At 51.0% G+C, this 17,470-nt stretch overlaps 1 protein-coding gene across 4 annotated transcripts in view; it reads right to left on the bottom strand.

Moving 5' to 3' along the window:
* Positions 1-6,133: 6,133 nt before the first annotated feature.
* The window catches only part of ALPL (alkaline phosphatase, biomineralization associated), a 30,064-nt gene continuing 18,727 nt past the window's right edge, over positions 6,134-17,470 (bottom strand). For all 4 annotated transcript variants that reach the window (XM_087879052.1, XM_034404724.3, XM_034404725.3 and 1 more), the window contains 6 exons: positions 12,122-12,265; positions 11,454-11,523; positions 9,567-9,701; positions 9,277-9,468; positions 8,854-8,973; positions 6,134-8,567 (listed from right to left, as the gene is read on the bottom strand). In XM_087879052.1, the coding sequence (XP_087735178.1) occupies positions 8,299-8,567; positions 8,854-8,973; positions 9,277-9,468; positions 9,567-9,701; positions 11,454-11,523; positions 12,122-12,265 (930 nt within the window). In that variant the 3' untranslated portion in view covers positions 6,134-8,298. The remainder of the gene's footprint in view (positions 8,568-8,853; positions 8,974-9,276; positions 9,469-9,566; positions 9,702-11,453; positions 11,524-12,121; positions 12,266-17,470) is intronic.

Below are 17,470 nucleotides of genomic sequence, written 5' to 3'. Positions count from 1 at the left end.
GATCAAAGCTGCGCAGTCAAATAAAAAATACACACAACAGCAAAGTAAAATGTAATTTAATATTTTACATATTGTTATAATATATTTGATGTTTTGAATTTTAAGTAAAATTTTGAAGTGATTATTTTAATACGTGTTAAAATGTAAGAAAATATATAATTTAATTGTAATTTTTTTTTATTTTTTTACTACTTAACACCCCCCCCCCCGCTTGTCCGCTATTTTTTGGAAGCAGACCTGGCAACCCTAGGTAGCCCCAAGCTCGCCCCAAAACTCCAGGACCCGATGTGCCACATGCTGCTGCTTGGCATTGGAAGAGAGCTTGTGTTTGGCTCTGCGAAAAACAAACCCACAAAAAGTATTTTTCAGGGCACTTCCCTGTCTCCTGTCCGGTTGCTATTCTTAGTGCCCGGGCAGCCTCTGCCTGGTGGCTCGGGGAGGACAGAGGCTTCCTGTGTCCGATTTTGCCAACCCTCCAGGATGACCTGACTGGTTGGTTTTGGAAGGGGCACCGGCCTCTTCTCCGGGCAGCAGGCTAGGTGCCAAGTGTTGGCACAGCCCCTTTGCTGCCACCTCTGTTTCCTCTCTTATCTGGCCATCAAATTCCTTCTCTCACCTGAAGCTTGACAGAAGTTGCTTGGCCCCTTCTCACCTCCTTGGGCACCTGCCCTCTGGAGATAAATATTTATCCAAACTCTCCCGCTGAACAAACTTTTTCCCAATCTGGCTGCCAACCCAGCTGGCCTGGGCTCTCGGTGGTCAGCCATTGGTCCAGCTAGACTCTCTCCCTCCAAGCCGCGCATTGTTGCCTTGGGTGCCATCTGCCAGGATGGAAGGAAAGGCTCGGTTTAAGCCCCATTTCTGACAAAAGGAGGTTGAAAAAGCCAAAAAAAGAGAGAGAGAGAGGTTCCCGCAGAGGGAAAAGTTTCAAAAATGAACCTCAGTAGGTGGGGGAGGGTTGGTGGCCAGGCTGTTTGCAGACCTGACATTCAACTGGGCAGACGGTGAAGCCGATCAACTCTAGCCTGTCCCTTTGTCCACAGGGCTGGCTGGGCCAGGAGACCTGGTGGAATCTGACCGATAACCGCAAGGCATTTGAGGCCGGGAGGGGAGGAGGACCCATCGTCCCCGGTGGCCTGCTTGTGAGGCCTGGCAAGAATTGGAGCCAGGAGCAGCCCAGAGGTTCCCTTGTGGCCTCCGCTGCTTCGAAGGACATCTGCCCATCCGGAGTGGACCGAGAAAAGTGCCCTTTCTTCCTTGCCCCCCTGCCCTTTGGTGCCCACCCGGAGGCAGGAGGGGATGTGGAAGCAGGGGCTTCTCTTGAGGCTCTCCACCCTCCCACAGCCACCCGGACAGAGGGGCCCAAGTGGCATCTGCGGACACAGAGGTATCTATTGTGTGGCTTGGGGTTTACTTTAGCGTCCCTGCCTGGTTACACGGCCTGGGATTAAGGCATGCGGAGGGCGTTTCTTCCCAGAATCTGACTTGCTTGGGGGCATCTTGTAGGGAGGAAAAAAAAAAAAATCAACCTGGAATTTCATTTCAGGAAGCGTAATTGCGAAGGGGTCTGGAAGTGACCGAGAAGAGCGAAGCTGTTCTGCCCCAGCTTCGGATTTCCAGAGAATGTGACACACACCAAGCTTCGCAAACACTGTTTAATTCCAAACCAACCCCTTTCAAGAATGCAGGCTTCCCGTGAAAAGGGTCCTTATCAAAGTTATAAGAACAAAGTCCGACAAAGGTTGGCAACCAGCCCAGAAAACCGGATATGAGAAGTTGCTCGCTCTCCAAGATGCTCTGTAGTAATGAGACGTTGTTTCTAGCAAGAAAGCACTAGCTGCGTGCAATTTAAATAGGCTAAGGGAGTGGCCAATTATCCTCAAGCCCTATTCTTGAGTAGATCTCCTTCTCCTGAGTAGCCACTCCTGCCTTTTGGCAGCCCTGCGTGCCCGAGCATTGAGGAGAGGCTCCTCCACTTCGCTCTCTCCACTGGAAGGAGCCTCTGGAGGTTCTGAAGGCCCTGGCTGAGTCTCTGCCTTTGGCACCACATCCTCTTCGGCCTCCTCGCTGTCCGACGCGAGCGCCGGCTGCGCAGGCTGATGGCGCGACACCACACCAGCCTCCTTGTTGTCGGGATCAGCCATGATCCGCGCAGGCCGCTGGCGGGCCACAACAGAAGCTGATCAGTGGTAACAACCAATTCAAGCAGAGGATCCTGAAGGTACAACCCTCCCTGACCAGATTAACAGAATTGGAAGGGACTTTGTAAGGTCATCTAGTCCAACCCCCTGCCCAAGCAGGAGATCCTACACCATTTCTGACAGGTGGCAGTCCAGTCTCTTCTTGAAAGCCTCCAGGGATGAAGCTCCCACAACTTCTGAAGGCAACTTCTGCTCCATGGGTTGATTGTTCTCACTGTCAGAAAATTTCTCCTTATTTCCAGGCTGAATCTCTCCTTGTTCAGTTTCCATCCATTGTTCCTTGTCTGGCCTTCAGGTGATTTGGAGAATAGCTTGATCCCCTCCTCTCTGTGGCAGCCCCTCAAATATTAGAAGCTGGCTATCCTGTCTCCCCTGGTCCTTCTCTTCACTAGACCAGCCATGCCCAGTTCCTGCAACTGTTCATCGTATGTTTTAGCCTCCAGTCCCCTCATCATCCTGGTTGCTCTTCTCTGCACTCTTTCTAGAGTCTCAACATCTTTTTTATAGTGTGGTGACCAAAACTGGATACAGTACTCTAGGTGTGGTCTCACTAAGGCTTTATAGAGTGGTATTAGTACCTCACTTGATCTTAATTCAATCCCTCTGTTAATGCAATTTAGGATTGCGTTGGTTTTTTTGGCTGCCACCGCTCACTCCTGGCTCATATTTAACTGGTTGTCCACTAAGACTCCTGCCCTAACAAGGTTGTCGACATCTGTCTGGAAAGCACCTGTGGCATCACTTCAGGTGAGATGGATGAGGCCTCCTGTGGCCAGATCCAAGGAGGGCCAGCGCCGTTCCCGTCTGCCCAGATGTTTCCCATTAGGGCTTCCGTCCAGCTGAGGCACCAGGTGCCAGGGCTCCTGAGCTTCTCTCTCGGACTCTGAACTTTCCACTGAGGCTCTTGGCCAGTAAGCGGTTGCGATGTTCCCCCTGGCCAGGAGCCCAAGCAAACTTTAGAAAATTATGCTTGGTTGTGGCTAATTTAGACACAGAGCAAAAAGGAGGGGGGGTATTTCTGCTCACAGGGGTGGGGAGGGGGGCTTCAGTATCTGGCATTTCCTCTCCGAAACCCGAGTCTCCCTCCTTTAACCACCGGCCGAACATGCCAAGGGAAGGAGAGCAGGCAGATCTTTTCAAGGCAATTCCATTAAAGAAGTCTTGCACTGCTTCTCTTTTGAAATGGGACCCTAATGTGCGATTCTGAACTCCGACTGGCCCAGGGAGACCCTCTTGTCGGGGAGGGGGGGGGCTTTGCTGAGCCAAGGAGGCTCCCAGAGCTGCCAGCATCTGTCCCCTTTCCCTCCGTTGACTGCCGCCCTCCGCCTGGCGCTGCCTCACTTGCAGGTTTATATTTTACAGATTAGCAAGAGTTGAAGGGACTTTATAAGTCAGTGATGGCTAACTTTTTTGTCATCGCGTGCCAGGAGTGGGAGGCTGGGGAGGCGTGCGCGCACAAGCTCAAACCCATAATTTTCTGCATCCCACCCCCACGCATGCACGCGCGACCCCTCCTCCCCCCTCCTGGCACGCAATGGCCCAGTAGGCCCGTTTTTCTCTCACACCTGGCTCCAAAGCCTCTCTAGGAGTCTGGGGAGGGCAAAAACTGCCTTCCCCACCCTCCCCGGAGGCCCGTTTGCCAACTTCTGGTGGGCCCAGAAGGCCTGAAAATCAGCTGGCCAACATGAGCATGTGTGCCAGAGTTGAGCTCGCGGGCCCACTGATATGGCTACCACGGGTTCGCCATCACGGTTATAGGTCATCTAGTCCAACCCCTCCTCCCCGCTCAAGCGGGAGACCCTACACCATTTCTGACAAATGGCAGTCCAATCTTTTCTCGAAAGCCTCCAGTGATGAAGCTCCCACAACTCCTGAAGGCAACTTCTGTTCCACGGGGTTGATTGTTTCTCGCTGTCAGAAAGTTCCTCCTCATTTCTAGGTGGAATCTCTAATTCAACCTAGAAACGTTCTCATCCGAGAAGCTCCTGCTCTGTTATTTGTCATTTTCGGCTCCTGACACCTTTTGACTAGAGTTCTGTGCCTGGTTGCGCTTGTGGGAGGCGGAGGGCAAAACCACTAACCCCTAAATATAGGAATAAATGTATTTATTAAGGTGCCAAATCAGACACTCTGTCTGTTTAGTCCAGCGTTGTTGACTTTGCTCGGCAAACAGCTCTGCAGCACCCCAGACGAGGGGAGGGCGTGTCCTCACCCCTTGTCCTCAGTAATAGGGGCTCTGGGGCGAGGAAGGCGATGTGCCCCCTCCCTCCTTCCACCTGTCAGCCCAGGTGTCAAACTTTCCCAGACATGACCTGCAAGCCACCAGCCTCTAATGGCAAATTTCTGAATCTCCCCTCTGTACGCATTCTACAATTAAAGCACCCCGAAGCCCCTTGGCAACCCATCAGCCCCCCCCAGGATGATAGCAGAGCAGCCATGGGTGGTATTTCTTTTAGGAGCCCCTCTGTTTCCCCTACCTCGTTGGATGGCTTTGGGGTGATTCTGTCATGTGCACCTCCATAACTGTCTGGTTTGGCTCTGCAACCCAACAAGACAGACTCAGACGTCAGAGGATAATTAGAAGTGCAGAAAAAACAATGGCTACCCACCTGCCTTCCATGGTGGACCTGTCTACTGCACGAGTCAAAAAGAGGGCTGGGAAAATATCTACAGACCCCTCGCATCCTGGACATAAATTGTTTCAATTCCTATCCTCAAAACGACACTATAGAGCACTGCACACCAGAACAACTAGACACAAGGACAGTTTTTTCCCGAATGCCATCACTCTGCTAAACAAATAATTCCCTCAACACTGTCAAACTATTCACTAAGTCTGCATTACTATTACTATTAGTTTTCTCATTGTTCCTATCACCCATCTCCTCCCACTTCTGACTGTATGACTGTAACGTTGCCGTATCCTTACGATTTATATCGATTGTTTCCTAGTATGATTTGACTGCTTATTTGTACCCTGTGAATATCATTAAGGGTTGTACCCTATGATTCTTGACGAATGTATCTTGTCTTTTTATGTACACTGAGAGCTTATGCACCGGAGACAAATTCCTTGTGTGTCCAATCACTCTTGGCCAATAAAGAATTCTATCTATCTATCTATCTATCTATCTATCTATCTATCTATCTATCTATCTATCTATCTATCTATCTATCTATCTATCTCCTAGTATAATTTGATTGCTTATTTGTACCCTATGATTATCATTAAGTGTTTTACCTTATGATTCTTGATGAATGTATCTTGCCTTTTTATGTACACTGAGAGCTTATGCACCGGAGACAAATTCCTTGTGTGTCCAATCACACTTGGCCAATAAAGAATTAATTAATTCTTTCTTTCTATCTACCTATCTATCTATCTATCTATCTATCTATCTATCTATCTATCATCTATCTATCTATCTATCTATCTATCTATCTATCTATCTATCTATCTATCTATCTATCTATCTATCGTTTCCTAGTATGATTTGATTGCTTATTTGTACCCTATGACTATCATTAAGGGTTGTACCTTATGATTCTTGACGAATGTATCTTGTCTTTTTATGTACACTGAGAGCTTATGCACCGGAGACAAATTCCTTGTGTGCGCAATCACTCTTGGCCAATAAAGAATTCTAATCTAATCTAATCTTCTCATTCTTTCCCTGCTCCTCCTTTGAAACGTGTGAATGGGATGGGAAGGATGGGCCCCAATTCAACATCTGGAACCGGATGGCCCAACCGAGCAGAGAGAAGAGCTGACTCCAAAACTTTGGAAGAACCCTCTTTTGTGAAACGTCCTCAGCAGATGGCTTTCCCATTGCTTTCTTGTCCAGCTGTTTCCCAAATCAGATCTGCGGTTCTGGATACTCGTCGTGCCCTGGAAAGTGCCCCATTTGTCCTTTCAAAACAGCCAGTTCTTCAGCTGGTCCAAAATAATTTTATTTCAGATTCCTCCTTTCCAAACCCTGAATTTCAATTTTTTAAAAAGTTATGCAAACAAAGACAAAAAAAAAAAAAAATCAACTTAGAGTTGTTTTTTTTTATATATAAATTGAGAGCAACTCCCACTGATCTCTCTCCCCCAAAAAGTGCCCGTGTTCCTGCCAGTCGATCTGGGCATCTTTTCTTTGGCACAGAAGCCTTCCATCCACCCCTCAAAGATGAAGAAGCTGCTTGTCTGACGCTTTTCTCTGTCTGGAAGTGAAAATCTCCCTGTGCTCTTAAAAGACTGTCAAAGTAGCAGGGAGAGGTGAAGATTCTGTCCAGGAGTGGTACTCACTTACCTTCGCTACCGGTTCGCAAATGTGCAGAGCGTCAGAAACAGGATGTGATGATGTCAGGGCGGGTGGGCGGAGCCTCCCGCAGCCACCGCTAACCATTCGCCCGAACCGGCTAAAACCAGCTAAATACCACCACTGGTTCCGTCCTTGCAGAGGGCAAAGAGGCTGCCCCCAACCCCATTTCCTACACTCCTTCCCTGCTCAACAGTCAGGAAGCTGAAGAGGAAGACCGGAAGAACTGTGAGAAGCCAAGCGGCACCCAACTAACGATGACCGGGAGCCCAGCCTGGTGCTCTTGCGATCACCAGAAGCTTCTGGAGAAGTTCAGAGATGGACCAGCCTTCCCATCTCTTCCCCTTCCATGCACGCACGGCCTCTAAAGGCAAATCCTTGCCCATCCAGCTGGGAGGGGGGGGAGTCTTGCGGAAACGACTTCCATGGTGTTAAAAGACCAGTTGAGGGACAACGGATGCCCTTTGGTTGCCCCGAACCTTCAGCCCATGAGAAGCAAAAGGAAAGACAAGGAATTTGCTCTCAAGGCATGAAGAGCCAGAGCGAGTCTGACCTCCAGATGGGACATTCCCGGCCGAGACCTGTCTGACTTCAATTGTAGCCTTCCTATTTTGTGGAGGGCAGCGGCCCCCCTTCCAGTTCTCCTTTCCTCCCCCTCCCCTCAGCCTTCTGCAGCAGGAGGGACACAATTCATAAACAGGCTCTCCTCTCTCGCCCCCTTAAAGATTTCCACCACAGCCCTTGTAAGCAGTCCTCCTCCCGTACACCCACCCCAAGGTGGAGTCTGCAGTCGTTCCTGTCCACCTCTCAAATTAAGCCAATTATTATTTTTTGTTTGCCTTTAACCAGGGTTTGCTGAATAAGCTGCAAACAGTAACCGGGTTTGTACACTGTGCTAATCTGCAAGCCAAGTCATTTACAAACCGCAGTGCGTAACGAGAGTTCACACCGGGGTCCTACCCACCCTGGCTTATTACGATGGCACCCACTGCTGCCTCCTCGCTTCACCGGATTCCTTCCCCTGTGGCAGAGATCTCTGTTTTAAAGTCACATTCTTAGCAGTGGAGGAGTGGATGTAAAGCACGACCTGTTTTCAAAGCCTTCAGAACTGCTAGAAAGGGCCATCCTGTCCCAGCTGTTGGCAGTGGAAAAATTTGACTTGATGGGGGTGAGGCACAAATCTACTTTTTATGGGGGTTTGGTAATTTATGGACTTCCCTGCCTGGGATGTCCTGTGACTTGCTTCCTTTTGGGGTGGGGGTGGGGTGGGGGCACTTGGAAGCTGCTAGGAAATTCTTCGAGGCTCAAATCAAATGCGATTGTCTCTTGAGTTCCGCCACTTGCAAAGCGAAAGGGAGTCAGAGCAGGCAACCGGGACGGCAGGCAAATGGGACTTATTTCTGTTCTGGATTGGCTTTGGAAGAGTTTGGGGGGGAACACTCTTTGGAAGAGTTCAAGGCCCGGAGATGCCTACGGTCTGTCGAGGTGAGCCAGGCACGTATGCTCCTTCCTTCTCCAATAGGACAAATCCTTCTCTTTTAAGAAGGGTGAGGAGGGGGAAAAAAAATATCCCGGCTTTTCCAGCTGCTCCGATTGGCACCGATCCTAACACCACGGACTGTTCTGTTCCAGAGCACAGCAGTTCCTGCCGAGTTGTCCAATGTGGTTTTCCCCCTCCATGATGCCAGAAACCCCCTCGAGGGAGGTTTGAGGCTGGAAATCTCAAAACAGGCCCCCAAAAAAACAAAAACAAAAAAACACCTCGATCCGAAGAGTCCGAGGAGCTGGAGCCTTTAGAATAAAACTCGGAGCAGGAGGATGGAGAAGATGGCCGAAATCAGAGGGATGGATCCGGAATGGCTGCTTGGCACGCCCGAACGGCAGTGCGCCCGGTTCTCACCGATGCAGGCTGCGTAAGCCATCACGTGGGGGATATAGTTCTGCTCGTGGACCCCATGGAGGAGGTGAGCCATGGGGCCCTTGGCGAAGACGGCCACGTCCTCCCCTCCGTGGGTTTCCATGCGCAGCGGGACGGCTGACTGCGCCTGGTAGTTGGTATCGGCTGCGGAGGGAGAGAGAGAAAGTGAGTGCCCTCCAGAGGGAGGGGGAGAAAGACGAAGGAAGGCATGATACGGAGCCGATACCCGTTGGCATTCGGAGATGAGTCAAGGGAGAAGAGATGCCCCGGCAAACCTTTGGATGGACAAGCGCCATGGCTGATCCAGGGGTTCTAAAACAGGGAGAAATCCAGCCTGGACTGGCCCAAGAGCCATTGTAGATGACCCTTTGGAAATGAACGGGGGTCTCGCTGAACCCCGTTTGCTGGAAGGAAATTGACTGGTACTCACTGAAATTGACCGCAGAAATGTTCTCTCTCTCTCCAGCTATCATTTTGTACCCAGGTCCGTTTCCGTACAGGATGGAAGTGAATGGCTTCTTGTCCATGTCGCTCTGCATCGGGGCCAGCCCTAGAGAAAAGGGAAGCCATCTTTACCAAGGCTTCTCCCGTAACCTCTTTGGGGGCCTGTCTCTATGTGGACATGACAGGATCGATCCCGGCATTAAATGAATACAGAATTTATTTCCCAGCCCCCTTTTGCCCGGGGCAAGGGAGTGTTATGAGACTAGCTGGGACCAAGTGGATGTGACCCACAAGTTGGGCTGTCCCCCAGGGAACTGTGCCCTCTGCTGTCCAAAGGGGCATTTCGCTAATCAAGAATTCAAGCAGTCACACAGTGTTACAGGCGTCAATGGACGGAGATGTCACGTACCGAAAATGGAGTTGCCACGGGTTGTGTAGCCCCCAAATGTGAACACATGGGAGTGGTCTGCGGTCACCACCGTTAGGGTGTCTTCGGAAGAGGTCAGGATGCCAGCCTCGCCAATGGCCCGGTCCATCTCCACCGCCTCATGCAGGGCCTGCTTGGCCTTTCCCTCGTGGTGTCCGTGGTCAATCCTGCCTCCTTCAGAGAACAAGGAGGGTGAATTCCAAGCTTGGTCCCTTCCCCCCCAGCCCTCTTCGGTCACACACACACCCCGCAGCCCCCTTCCCGTGGCTCACCCTCCACGAGGAGGAAGAATCCACGGGGGTTCTTCTGGAGGATTCGGATCGCCACTGTCACCATTTCAGTCAAGGAAGGGTCGGTTTGGTTGTTCCTGCTGAGTTCATACATCATGTCGATGGGCTCGAAGAGACCTGCGGAGAAGAGGGACAGGACTTGGCAAGAGCTGCCCAGAAGATGCCACCCAAGCAGCTGAAGAGGGGGATTTCACCAGGACCTCCACCCTTCAGTGTCTTGCTGTCCTGGGGATGAGCTGCTGTGTGCACAGCTGCATGTCAAGACACTGTTGTGGCCCGCCAGCAGAGCTGGCAGCAGATTCGGACAGTGAGGAGGTTGGGGAGGAACATGGGCCAGTCCTGGTGTCTGGAGAAGGCTCGGATGAGGGCTCTGCGTTGGAGGCAGAGAGGGGGCCAGGGCCATCTGACAGTTGTCAGCTGCCTTCGGAGTCAGACATCAGTGAGGCAGATGAATAGCTGGAGCCTGTTCCCAGTGTGCACATGCGCAGAGTTGCCAGACGAAGGGAACAGCTGAAGAACAAGGGTTGACTTGGGAGTAAAGCCACAGGTGGACGATGAATGGCCCCTCCCAGAGGGAATAAAAGAGGAGCGAAAGGGGAGTGGTGTTTGCAGGAGACAATTAGTTAACTTAATTGGTTCGTGACTCCTTGCCACGTTTTGAAGATATCGCCCTGGCAGCTCTCCAAGCCAGATAAGGTCTGTGGCTGTAAATTCTCCCTTTGCTGGATGTGAATGAGAGGAATTCACAGTCACTTAATAAAAAGGGGTTTTTGTCGGGACAAGGAGTCTGCTTCGTGCTCTTGGGAAGCCTAGGTCAGAACAGACACATTCTGGCTGGTCTTGCGAGGCTCTGATCCTTGCCAGGGTGCCAACCTTCATCTGCCCATCCTCCCCTCTCCGGAACTCCCCTATGCCCCTCCTTGCAAGAGGAAACTTTCACACGGAGTGTAGAACCTTGTAGCAATGAATTATCCCAAAGGCAAAAAAACGGACTGGCAGATTCCTCAGAAGAGATCGGTCTCCCCCTTTAACCCATTAAATGAAAATGAGGCAGTGGGCAAGGCGGCTTCTCAGGGCTTTAAATTGCCCGCAAATCCATCCCACGCTGGAGGGCAAACGACATACCCGAATTCTTAGGTCCGTGATGGAGAACCTATGGCACGCGTGCCACAGCTGGCACGCAGAGCCCTCTCTGCAGGAACGCAAGCCATCGCCTAGCTTAGCTCCACCACGCATGCGCACATGTGTGCCTCCCGACGGCCAGCTGATTTTCGGGATGCACGGGGCGCATGCGAGAGATGCATGTGCATGCACAGGGGGAGGGGCGGAGTGCAGGGGGGATGCGGTGTGCACCCTCCCAGCCTGCTTTTGGGCCCAGGAGGCTGCAGGGTAGCCTGCTAGGCCCAAAATGGGGGGAGAGGGAGCAGCCTGCCCTACCCCACGGCCTGTTTTTGGGCCCAGGAGGCTGTAGGGAGGCCTGCTAGGCCAAAAACGGGGTGGTGGTGGGGATGCGCTTGCATGCGCAGGGGTGCCTGGGGGTCATGCACGCATGCATGGGGGGAGTGTGCGGGAGTCTTGCACACATGCGGAGAGGGGGGCACATTGCATTACATGTGCGCACTTTCGACACACGGCCCTTTCCCCCCCTAATTTTTTCAATTTGGGCTTGAAGAGCGAGCATTGTCCTTTGCTCGTGTGATAAGACATCTGGCACTGGGACAAATTCAATGGCGGGGCTGGCCAAGCAAGTCATGCCAAGAAAGGTCACTCCAGAGGCCTTAGGGGCTCTCGAGGGGGGGGAGTCTCTGCTAAAGGGGGGCCAGAACCCTGAGAGCCCACCTGAGCTCCCCACCCGTCTGCCAAACTCACCCAAAACATAGTCGACTTTCGCTGGGTCCAGCTCCATCAGCCTCACCCGGTTCCATAGATAAAGGGCATTCTGGAAGAAGAGGAAAGGGGGAGGCTCAGCCGAAGGATTTTGGCAGCCGGATCCCTGCCCACTCCCCCTCTAAGGACAGCCAGGGCAGCTCACAAAAGGGGTTGTGGCTCAGGAGCGCCAGGCTGAAGACGGGGTTCCCTGAGATAACTTGGGCAATCCTCAGTGGATCTCTCGCCGAGAGAGCCCAGGAGGAGGAGGAGGAGGAGGAGTGTGGGGTCCTTGGTGCTTTCGGAGACATTTCATTATCCAAACCAGATAACATCATCATTGCTAGAAGGGAATGGGGTTGAAGAGGAGGAGGAGGAGGAGGAGGAGGAGGAGGAGGAGGAGGAGGAGGAGGAGGAGGAGGAAAATGACTGTGGAGTTCTTGGTGCTCTCTGAGCTTGGTTCTTTTCTCTCAGACGTTTCATTACCAAACTAGGTAACATTATCAGTGGGAGGAGGAGGAGAAGGAAACCAGTCAACCACCTGTCTCCTGAGTTTTCTCCCGGATGGATCTGATGCCCAGGAGGAATCTAAACTACAATTCGACCCGGTTAAACCTCCTTCTCTCATCCATCATGATCAGAAACCGCTTTGCCGAGCTGGCCGCCCTCACCTTGTCTTTGGGCTTAGCGTCTTTCCACTCCTGGACCAGGTTCCTATTGTCCAGCCTGGTCCCTCTGTACTTCTCCTCATCCGGGTACTCCACGTCGCTCGTGTTCTTGGGGAACATGTACTTCCGTCCGCCTCCCATGATGACCTGAGTGATAATCAAAAAGGGTCATTGGCGCCGAAGTGCCCAGGGTCAGTTAAGCACGTCAAGCCTGCAGGCCAGAGAGACCCTCGGGAGGACAGAGCATCGTGGAGGGGAGAGACGGCACCTAGAAATACAAGGCCCTGAGATGCAGAGGCTTCCCCGTAACGGCACAGCGAGGCCTCCATCGCCTCTGATGCTGGCCCAGCCAGCTCTCTTATCCGGCCAGGGATTTGGCAGAGGCTGCGGGAAAGAGGCCAAGAGCAATTTGAGGCAACCTGAATGCTGCCCAAGGGCTGGGTTGGCGCCTTTAGGATCCTTCCCCAAATGAAGAGGATTTTAATTCAGCTGGGCAAGCATCTGAGGCGGCCTTGATGGAAAACATATTTATTTAACCACAGTCCCTTTCTGCTGGCGTTTCCAGCCTCTTCTTTGGATTTAGAGTCTTAGAAGGTGAATCACGAAACTGCAGCAGCGACGAAATAATCATAATAATTACACACCGAGAGATCTATATTAAATAGAATTGGCTGCCTAAGGTATAATTATTTCCAGCCTAGGAACAAAGTTAAAATTATATATTAAAAAAATGCCCCTATTAAGCTACTTAAATGACAGATTTAGCTCTCCTTTTCTCGGAGGATTTGTTTTCAAACGGAAAGGCGCACCTATTTATTTACCACAGAAAAAAATGCGTTGCCCGATGCCACGGGCTGACGTTGTCACCGAAGTAGGCATGTCCCATTGGCCGGCTGGCCTAAACCCACAGGGCAGCTGCCCCGTGGACCCGAGGGGCACCCGGTGCCAAGGGCTCTGTGGAGGACAGTTGTAGGCTCCCGGCACCCGGAAGCAGCTGGCATGGCCAGATGTGTGCCATGGTTGAGCCAGGTCTTGGGAAGCGAAAGTAGCTGTTTCAGGGCCTCCTGGCATCTCCTCTGCCAAGGCTACCTTCCCATGCCAGCCAAGGGTTTCATAACCAGTGCAAGGAGTGAGATCTCTGCTTATGGGGAACTGCATTCCCAGCAAGGCCACAGATTCTGGGAACGGCCCCCGACCAGGAACCGGCCTCTGGGATAATCCAGGATAATTCCTTCTGAGAATTCCTGCTTCGTGTCCAATGAGCTTCGGTAACCTGGGTGTCTCTTGTCCCATCTGTTGTGGCCCGCCAGCGGCCAGCGGAGCTGATGGCAGACTCAGACAGTTCTGAGTCTGGGGAAGTCTCTGATGAGGGCTCTGCATCGGAGGCAGAGATGGGGTCAGGGCAGTCTGACAGTTGTCACCTGCCTTCGGAGTCGGACATCAGTGGGATAGAAGAACAGCTGGGGCCTGTTCCCAGCGTGCACATGCGCAGAGCTGTCAGGAGAAGGGAACAGCTAAGGAACAAGGGTCGACTCAGGAGTAAAGCCACAGGTGGAAGATGAATGGCCCCTCCCAGAGGGAATATGCGGATTGACACACCGAGCAGCCCTTAACCTGCTTTTCTACTCCTGATGGTTGGTCGTTTTATGGAATCCAGATGCTGGTTGGGATCAACCAAGCAATTTTTCTTCTCCGGGGGGTGGGTGGGTGGGAGGACTGGATCCAAAGCAACTTTCCTTGAAATGAGGGAAGCCGTTTGGAAACGAAAGGGTGCACCGCTCCTATTGAGAACCACATATGCCACGAAGCACCGCTCGGCTCCTCTTGCAACGTACCGCCTGCTCCGGTAAAGCGAGGAAGAAACGTTGTTGTGGCCAGAGGGTGCTGCGCCCTCTCTCTGAACCGGGTGGCACTCATGGGATAGCAGATTGGTTGGGTTTGGGCAGGGGTGGGATTCAAAAATTTCAGCAACCGGTTCCCTGCCCCGTTGCTAGGTAGGCGTGGCTATGATGGGCGTGGCCTACTCTGCCTCCTGCACCATGGCAGAGGGGGGCATTTTCGCCCTCCCCAGGCTCCGGAGGCTTTCCTCGAGCCTCTGGGAGGGCAAAAACGGATCAAAGGTCAGCCTGTCTCCCACGCTGCCATTCTGACCCCGCGATCTGCTTCAGCACCCACGGGCACCCTTTGGCACAGCTCTCCCAGGCAACGCCTGCATATCAAACTGAGTCCAAAGCCAAGTGATTCCTGTTTCCACAGAACCCAGCCCTAGCACACATCTGTGGAAGAGGGTGCCCGACCAAGTTTTCAGCTCCGAAGAACAACACTTCTGGAAGGTTATCGTCAGACGTCATAGAAAGAATTCCTTGCCGGCTTGAAAACTGGAAAAAACTGGAGGCTTCAAAAAACCCCTGTTTAAAAAAAAAAAAAATTGTTCAGAAGATCAGGATGAGAGCAGGAGAACTCCGGAGTGGAATTAGCACACAAATGCACGCAAACAAGAAGATATTGTTCCAATTGTCTACTTTGGCTGAACTAATAGATTTCATTTCAGGCACATTCAAAACTCATTAAAGCCACAACGGTTGCCCAGTCACGAAAGTTTATTTTAATAATGGTTTTATGCAATCGTTCGTGCTCCAAAGGGCGTGTTCCAAGAACTGGAATTAATTCACGTGGGTGGATTAAGGCTGCGGTCCTTAACGTTTTTTTTTTTAATACGGTGTTAATTTGTTTAACACTCTAAACTTTAGACGACGCTGGCCCTTCAAGGATCGCCAAAGGCGATTTGATGATTCCTTGGTGAACTTTGGATTGCTCTCTCTTCCTTCTTCCCTTTTCTCTGGGCTAGGAGTTGTGCTTGAATCAAAATTATCCGGGTTAGGAGTTGTGCTTGAATCAAAATTATCCGGGTTAGGAGTTGTGCTTCAATCAAAATTATCCGGGTTAGGAGTTGTGCTTCAATCAAAATTATCCGGGTTAGGAGTTGTGCTTCAATCAAAATTATCCGGGTTAGGAGTTGTGCTTGAATCAAAATTATCCGGGTTAGGAGTTGTGCTTGAATCAAAATTATCCGGGTTAGGAGTTGTGCTTCAATCAAAATTATCCGGGTTAGGAGTTGTGCTTCAATCAAAATTATCCGGGTTAGGAGTTGTGCTTCAATCAAAATTATCCGGGTTAGGAGTTGTGCTTGAATCAAAATTATCCGGGTTAGGAGTTGTGCTTGAATCAAAATTATCCGGGTTAGGAGTTGTGCTTCAATCAAAATTATCCGGGTTAGGAGTTGTGCTTCAATCAAAATTATCCGGGTTAGGAGTTGTGCTTCAATCAAAATTATCCGGGTTAGGAGTTGTGCTTCAATCAAAATTATCCGGGTTAGGAGTTGTGCTTGCATCAAAATTATCCGGGTTAGGACTTGTGCTTGAATCAAAATTATCCGGGCTAGGAGTTATGCTTGAATCAAAAGGAAGAAAATCCGAGCTGCCATCGAGCCCTCAATGATTTAAACCAGCAGCTGAATCAAAGGCGAAGAATTACTCATGCTGAGATTCAGAAATGTCGTAAATCCGGAGAGGAAATTTTCCAGGAACACCCGTGTTCTTACTTCATTGCCAGAAAGAGCCATCCAAGCCATTAATAAGCAATCTTGCAACCTGCAATTGAGAGTGGTTTTTCCTTACAAAAAAAACAAAAGCCGAGTTTTTGTTAATGTGGTTGGTTTTCCTTCATGCTCATATATCAACTTTGTGTTTATAATAAGAGTTGGGGTGTTGAAAAGCCCAGAGTCAGACTGGACTACGCAGAGCAAAGAATGGTGAAGAGATCAACAGGAGGACCATACTGTCCCCCAATGGGGGGAGAGGAGGGGGGGGGGTTTCTGGCCATGGGAACTATCCGTGGCTGCCAAGATGACTCAGCCCCCTTCATCCTGGCTCTGGGGCAGCTGCCTGCCTCTTTCTTTGCACTTTTTCCTTCCTCAGCAACCAGCCTTGAGTGGCCCACAAGAGGATTTTTTAACTTCTGAAGGAATTTAAGGAGTTGCACTTCAGGATGACACACCGGGAAGGGAACCAACAGGAGAGTTCTGAAAGACATGTTGGCTTGGACTCAAGAAAGCGAGCCAAGCTTGTTCTACTGGAAGTGCTCTTCACTCAACTGAAGTCTCCTTGTGGGTCTTCAAGAGGCAGGTGTCCCTCCCTGCGAGCCGTCCCTCTCTTTCCCACATTTTCTTCCATCAGTACAGGGCCCGGCTTGCCTCATGGAGGAACTTGATGTGACCAACAGCCGTCTCGTTCCGAGCCTCATTGGAGACGCCGTCTGATCAGAAGGAAGTGAGCTCTGTCGAAATCCTGGCCCAAGAATGACGTTCTTGGCCGTCGTCCATGAGACAATGATCCACATCTGCCCTTAAAACAGTGTTTTGACCTAGGCTTCCCCCAAAACCACGAAGCAGAATTCTGGTCCCGAGAAACAGTCTTTCAAAGGTGAATTTATGACCACAGACCTTATCTGGCTTGGAAAGCTGCCATGTAAATATTTTCCAAATGCAGTGCTGTGCAAGGAAAGACTTGGCACAGAGTCTCTGAGATTGATGGATCTTTACACCCCTGAACCGAACGAACGAACGAACGGTTTCCTGCAAAAGCCCACTCCCCTTTCACTCCTCTTTTCTTTCCTATGGGATAGGTCATTCATCATCCATCTGTTTATGAGCCGAGGTGGCGCAGTGGTTAGAGTGCTGTACTGCAGCTACTTCAGCTGACTGCTAGTTCAGCAGATCAGCAGATCAAATCTCACCGGCTCAAGGTTGATTCAGCCTTCCGTCCTTCCAAGGTGGGTAAAATGAGGACCCAGATTGTTAGGGGGCAATATGCTATTTAGTATACTGTCGCTTGTTGTAAGACAAGTCCTCGGAGAGTGGGCGGCATAGAAATATGATTAATAAAATAAAAAAAATAATAAAATAAAAATCTGTGGCTTTACACCCAAGTTGACCCTGATTTCTTAGCTGTTCTGGCAGCTCTGGGAACAGGCTCCAGCTGTTCCTCTGACTCACTGCTGTCTAGCTCCAGAGGCAGCTGATAACTGCCAGACAGCCTTGGCTCCCTCTCTGCCTCCGAGGCAGAGCCCTCGTCCGAGCCTTCCCCAGCCTCCAGGTTCCTCCCCAACCTCCTCATTGTCTGACTCTGCTGCCAGCTCCGTTGGCGGGCCACAACAAACAGATCAGTAGGTATCTTCTTTGGGGAGATGGCTTGACTGGTGAAAATGGGCGGATGGAGGCCAACCAAGACCGGGATTCGGAAGGAACGGTGGTCCCCCCAATCAATGTGAGAGGCAGAGAAGGAAAATCCATCT

The sequence above is a fragment of the Pantherophis guttatus genome, chromosome 15, assembly GCF_059756535.1.
Source record: "Pantherophis guttatus breed Tessera chromosome 15, ASM5975653v1, whole genome shotgun sequence".
NCBI classification, from domain to species: domain Eukaryota; kingdom Metazoa; phylum Chordata; class Lepidosauria; order Squamata; family Colubridae; genus Pantherophis; species Pantherophis guttatus.
The sequence above is the reverse complement of the archived record's forward strand: the minus strand, read 5'-3'. Positions and strand labels throughout refer to the sequence as shown.